The 6,938-nt window shown below is 36.1% G+C and overlaps 1 protein-coding gene across 1 annotated transcript; it reads right to left on the bottom strand.

The window, feature by feature from the left end:
• Positions 1-1,243: 1,243 nt before the first annotated feature.
• On the bottom strand, positions 1,244-6,814 carry LOC107046749 (UDP-glucuronic acid decarboxylase 1-like). The gene is made up of 2 exons (XM_015269452.1): positions 5,767-6,814; positions 1,244-1,879 (listed from the first exon to the last, which is right to left on the bottom strand). Exons 1-2 carry the CDS (start codon positions 5,825-5,827, stop codon positions 1,281-1,283), a joined length of 660 nt encoding a protein of 219 aa, XP_015124938.1. The 5' UTR covers positions 5,828-6,814; the 3' UTR covers positions 1,244-1,280.
• Between the last annotated feature and the right edge of the window lie 124 nt (positions 6,815-6,938).

Genomic DNA, 6,938 nt, shown 5'->3' with positions numbered 1-6,938 from the left:
TAGTAGTAGTAGTAGTAGTAGTAGTAGTAGTAGTAGTAGTAGTAGTAGAGTGCATCGATGCATCGAGGTAAGCAAACTCAGATTGAGATGGACGGTGAGGGGTGAAGAGGGAGAAGGATTCCCATAAGAACATACAATGGGGGAGGACATTCCCATAAGGATTCAATACAATGGTCTCTCGGAACATTTTGAATATCTCCCCGTGCGGAAAAGTGATGAATTATAAAATGAAAAATAGATGCTTCGAAAGAAAAATTATTGTTTGTTGAAACCTCCACCAAAGTACAACCTTTTTCCAACGTTCATATTTTTCATAGCCAGCGTTCGATAAAATATGGACTGAGGTTCAAAAATATTGCAACAATAACATTTGAATTTCATAAGAATTAATGAGCGGCTACTCACTCCCAAAATCACGGCACCACTCTGGTATGAAATCATTCCGAAATCACATGAAATCGTCTGAAATCAATGAAATCACCGCAATCAGTGACGAACCGTGCAAATAATTCGTGATTTTGAAATTGACGCGCCTGCCAGCGATGGTAATAAAATGCCGTACTCACTGCTAGACCGCTTTTCATCGTCATTAGCTCAAGATTGGTGGAGTGGAATCAAACGAATTCGTTATTATTTGCCAGTCTTGATTTTCGTAATTTGAGACAACCCATTTTGCTTCACCTCTATTATATATTAACTTTATTTTTCTGAAATCACTGATTTCGAATTCGTGAAATCATTTGAAATAATGAAATCACTTACCGCAACGCTCGAAATCATCGAAATCACTGCAATCACGGCTGAAATCTNCGAAATCACATGAAATCGTCTGAAATCAATGAAATCACCGCAATCAGTGACGAACCGTGCAAATAATTCGTGATTTTGAAATTGACGCGCCTGCCAGCGATGGTAATAAAATGCCGTACTCACTGCTAGACCGCTTTTCATCGTCATTAGCTCAAGATTGGTGGAGTGGAATCAAACGAATTCGTTATTATTTGCCAGTCTTGATTTTCGTAATTTGAGACAACCCATTTTGCTTCACCTCTATTATATATTAACTTTATTTTTCTGAAATCACTGATTTCGAATTCGTGAAATCATTTGAAATAATGAAATCACTTACCGCAACGCTCGAAATCATCGAAATCACTGCAATCACGGCTGAAATCTCCCGAAATCGACTTCATTTCGAAATCATGGTGTCACTCAATTATGGAGTGAGTAGCCCCTCGAGAATTGATAAATATCGAAATCGAACATGTTCATAATATCTGTCATAATAATAAAAGTACAAATATACCTAGCATATTAATAGTCCCAATGGTATTAGTCTTCAATGTCTTCACCGGATTCAGCATATAGTGAGGTGGACTAGCAGGGCTCGCCAAATGATAAATTTCGTCGACCTCTAGATAAAGTGGCCTCACAATATCATGATGAACCAACTCAAAATTTTCGTGTCCAACCCAATGTTCGACGTTTCGCTTTCTCCCCGTGAAGAAGTTGTCCGCTACTATAATCTCGTGTCCTTCAAGCATTAGACGATCCACCAAGTGCGAGCCAACAAACCCAGCCCCACCAGTAACCAGAATCCTTTTGCGATTTTTGTAATTTAGAAATTTAACTGTTGGAAATTTTTTTGGTATTCTGTCATTAACCTTAGCTTCTATGTTATGAAGTTTCTCTGCCAATTCATGTATTCTTTTCTTGGCTTCTACAAGGTCATTGACCTGATTTTTCGCAATAGACGAATCCTCGTAATTGTCCAGTCTTTCTTGCGAAGGTCGGTCTTCAATGTTCGACATTAATCTGCTGCGAGGATTTTGGCGCGGTACATTGTCCATTTTTACAACAGTCTCGTAGAATGCGAATACTGAAATAACCCCAATAATATTTTTTGTCATCTTTCCATACGGTTGAATTGTGTGAAGAGCGTTCTTCGGCTTTATGACTTGGGCTGTTTTTCTTACAAATTAAGATTTGAGGTCATTAACCGTCCCTTTTCAGGGTGTCCACCTGGAAGTTTGAACAAAATTCCCCAGGGGGCGAAGCCCCCCCCCCACCGGGGGGTTCGCCCCCTGGACCCCCTTTTCTCATGGGGGGCTTAGCCCCCCACACCCCCCTCTCGCCGCCCCCCCAACCCCCAAACTTCATCACGCACTTATCATATAAAATAGTATACGCAACACGTGCGGACAGTAGGCTGTATGTAACCGCCTGCTTTCTGCACTAGTTACGTAATGTACTATTATAGACTCTAAGGTGAAAAGCGTAGCAGGACGCTTTAGTGGGGACACCGGCAATTCCGTTTTGAAGGCCATAGAGTGGGGATATTACAACTCACCTTAGAGGGTTAAAACAGTTAATAAACGAGGATCACCTGACGTTGATAATCAATGACCAATATGGATGGATCCATGCACATTAACTCCTTTACCGAACTCAATTGAAGGGCAGAAGTCGGTAAAATAAAATTATCTTTGATTGGCGAAAAGACCCATCAAGTGAATTTTCATCGTCATTTCTCATTTTCACCTTCAAAATTTTCTTTGGATCATAATTTTCATTCAATTCAAATTTTTTTTCAATGTTCGCCACATTTCAAAGAATAAAATTGAGTATTCGTTTTCCATTGCATAGAATGGATTGAGAAAACATGAATCTTTTAGATTTAGTTTGTCTATTAGGTTAGTGCATTAAAAGAAACATTTTTTCATGGGCCATGGGATATTATCCATAATTTATGACATAAAATGAGTATTTAAGGATAATCGGGCGAGCCCGGAGGGTTAGAAAAAAAGCAACCATTTTATTCTTTTTTTTAACGTATTCTTTAAATGATGGAAAAGGCGTGTGCAAAGTTTCAGAGTGCTGGGGAGCATGGTTGATTTATTATGAATTTTTGAAAAAGTGGTCATTTAACCCGTGATCTTATGGAAATCACAAAAAAAAATGCAAAACTCAAGGAAAAAATGCAGCGAAAGTCATGAAGCTTTAGACACATTTAGAACATGTAATCAATGATTTTTTGAGTGAAAAAGATTGTCGCCTAGGAGCATTGTTTATTAATAATAGCGAAAAAAGTACTGAAAAATGAAATTTCTGCGCACGCGGCCCAAACGAGCTTCGCATGGATTAAAATTTTTTCATTTATTAAAAAAAAACAATCTGAAACCCATTCAATGCGTGGAACAGATGCAAATAAATTTGATTAGCTCCAAAAATAATTTTTAACCGGAGATACTCTCTAATATTGCCTGAATTTTGAATTCGAATGGGAAACATTTTTTTGTTCAGCGATTGGTTTTCTGCAGGAAAACAATAGATACCCCTCCGCCTCACCTCCTACATTTCCTCCTCACCCGATTATCCTTAATTTCATTTTTTAGATTCTAACGAAAATTGGGGAATACAAAAATCTCCATTAGATGGAAATTGCGCAATAAAGGAAGTATGGCCAAGGGAATTTTAAAAGACTTTTAAATTTTAGCGAGGTGAGATCACCTCCCCTTAAGAGGTGATCACTCTGTCAACTTTTTAACATAAATACGTCCAGCGAAAAATTTGTCTAGAAAATTAGGATGCTAACATCTGTCTAGCGGACCAGGTTGGAACTCTCAGTGTTTTTGCAGTTTGTATATTCCTGGAAATGAGTATTTTTCAAACATTTACACTATATCTTGATATACGAGACTTCCTTTGAAAAGTAGATTGCGGAATTTAGAATTTTCCATAGAAAAATCGCAAAAACAGTAGGTTTTCAGTCTCATCCCACGAGAAGATGTTAACATCCCACTTTTCTATGTAAGTTGGAGATCAAATTCCAGGAAAATGTTTTTTGTCAAGAGAAAAATACCCAAAAATTTAGGTGCTTGGAGAAAACAAGCTTAAAATTTTTTTATTCCAGAAAATTGTTGTAATTCCCTGATTTTTCCCTAAAATTTCCAGACCAATCAAATTCCCTGACAATTACCAGTTTTCCAGATTTCTCTGACGGCTGGACACCCTGCTTTTGCCGAACGGCAAAATTTGTTATTTGAACGACAAATTATTTCACCAAAGTTTCTGTTTATGATAACTTAAATGGACTCGCTCATGAATAGTTCAGTAGCAACGTGGTAAAGCGTCGTAATTACACATTATTCGTCTCCAAAACAAGTAATCTCAGACAAAAAACATTACTCTATTCAAAAATTTCTTATTATTGAGATAATTTAATTCTATTTACTGATGACACATCATAAACAGAATTGTCACATTTTACCATTTCATTAGCTACTCCTCATTTAGTTAAAACAAAATTATCGTTTCTCAGAACCAATGTCATCGAAAATTAATATCTTCATTTTTATGTTAATTTTAACCCACCAACTCAAGTTACTTGTGGCCTGTCTGCAGGAACAGGAACCTCTTTGTCGGTGTACAGCTATTATGTATACACTATACATAGATACTTATGATAACGTTATTCAAGATTTTAAAAAAAAGTATCGAACACTGACGTCCACGGCAGACCAGACAGGAACTAAAATTGACAAAATAGTCGGGGAATAAAATAAAAAAAGTACAGGAAGTGTATGCGCTTATGTAGGCCGTCAAATGAGTACACTACATACTACACAATATGCCCACCGAGAAGGATATATTAGTGATCCCACGTCGGTGCATGCCGTGTATGAATAAAAATGAAGGCTCATTTTATTTAATCGAAACTACTGCTGCGGCGGTTTTGGAATCAACAGAAATATTTGCTTTCAATCGCTATCAGTTGATTTTAAAAAAAACTCTTTCTGAACATCAATATACACACGTACATATTTTAATGTAAAAAAAATAACGCAAATGTAAAAACATAAAAATGTTGTATAATTTAAAGATGAACGGCTAGGAATAAATATGATGAGACCTATCGAAAACACATGACTTGTTTGTTTGCATTTATTTATTACGGAGGTGAAAAAATTGTTGCTACTGAAGGACCAGTTTTTAGCTCCTACATTTCTGTAGTGAAGTGGTCAAACGGTTTAATTCAATTCCATTCTAGCGCCAGTTCTCGATGAATATCTCACTCAATTCTAAAGGAGTTACCAAAATTTTCCTAAAAATCTTTTTTGTAGAGAAAAGTGAAGACTATCGAAAACGATCTTACAAAAATTTCGCTTTCTTAAATTCCGAGTTATTCAACAAAAACTCAACTGGGAGCTAAGTCGACTCATACCAATTGACCACGTCACTACTGAATTTAATCATTCTTATTCCCAGAATATTTAAGGGAAAATTCCTTGCATTTCGATAGATAATCCTTTACCCGAAAGATTAGTGAACTAAATCCTTCCTACGGTTTACAAAATTGGTCATAAGGAGCAGGTAGCAGCTCACTAATAGATCCAGCTATAATACTGTTCCTGGAGGGATGCTTTGGAGAGCATCAGGAAGGATATACAATCATACTGATAAAACGTATTAAGCTAGAAAATGCAAACGGGTAAAGACCAGAAAACAAATTGAATAAAAAGTGGAGGAAGATCCTTTTTACCAATGGTGCAATGAAATTAGTAAAAAGACAAAATTATACAGATATTGTACTATTTCTAAAGATATTCTGAGCAACTTTTTAAAAATATGATATACTGAAATGAAATTATTCGAAGAGGATGATAAATTGGGAAATAACAACAATTTCCAATCATCACAACAGTGGAATACTTCTTAGAATAATAACGTGTGCTCTCCATAATCCAATCAAAATTGTCAACTCACTCAGTAAAACACAGAAGGCAAAGAATCCAATCTGCTTCATCTTCCGCTGTGAGACCAGCATCCTTACTGTCTTACATGACTCCAATGTATTCTCAAAATCACCTTCTCAGAATACCATACTTCACCCAATTTATTTCTTCTCACTAAGTGAGACTAGTTTGACCTGCATGAAACCACCTAGAGAAACATAACCTCACTAAGGTAGGCCGATTGAATTATTTGCACGGTAAGTCGTCTGCGAATCCTATACTGTAGATTCAAAAATAATGTCCGTTACTTCAGCAAATCCATCATATTTTTCCAAACACAAAACAAACATAAAAACTCATCAAAACTCGGAAAGACGATCAAAAACATCATCACATTGATGTACACAGAGATTTGGACTATTCTGTCTCTGTTCTCTATCCTACGTAAACACTTCACTGAACCAATCAATGTACATATCTATTCATAACATTTCATTCATATTACAATGTTCATGGGGTACATGAACATGATGGAGTCAGTATACATGAACACTCAACAAAGAAAATACACTGTTAAAAATTTTTGGCTGACCGTTCCGGTACACTTGATGACACTTGATTAAAATTTTCATCAAGTGACAGTTCCACTAAACACAAAATTATGTTTTTGAAATTCACTATTTTATGAAAGAATCAATGAAAAGTATAAATATCATAAAATTGAATACAAGTTGCGAAAATATGTTCGGATTATTAATTCCTTGGAAATTCAGGGTAATTTCATACTGAATATTGATGTCTTGATTAAAAATTCAGATATGTTGGGGAGGTCTCTCGGCTTCTTACTGCTCAAAAATTTGCGAGTCCATTGAATTTTATGAGAAATTTCATAATTTTTTCTCCCCAAATTGAATCTAATATCAATCGCCTGAAAATTACTACCAAACATTCCATGAAATGTAAAATTTTCTCTACCGGAAATTTGGATAACTGTCATTCACTGGCGTTGTTTCCTAAACGTTTTCAATCGATGTAAATATAATGAATGTACAGAGAATGGACAACAGCCCATCCAGATGAACAAGTTTTTACATGACTGTTCATTCGCTTAGCGAATTTTCTTAACCGGCCAGAAATTGGTGCACTTGCAAAATGCTCAGCCGGTATATTATCGATTGAGCCGAATCAGTGACTCTCTACAGG

The sequence above is a fragment of the Diachasma alloeum genome, unplaced genomic scaffold, assembly GCF_001412515.2.
Source record: "Diachasma alloeum isolate Michigan unplaced genomic scaffold, Dall2.0 Dall_scaffold_01865, whole genome shotgun sequence".
NCBI classification, from domain to species: Eukaryota; Metazoa; Arthropoda; class Insecta; order Hymenoptera; family Braconidae; genus Diachasma; species Diachasma alloeum.
This window is presented reverse-complemented; position numbering and strand designations above follow the sequence as displayed.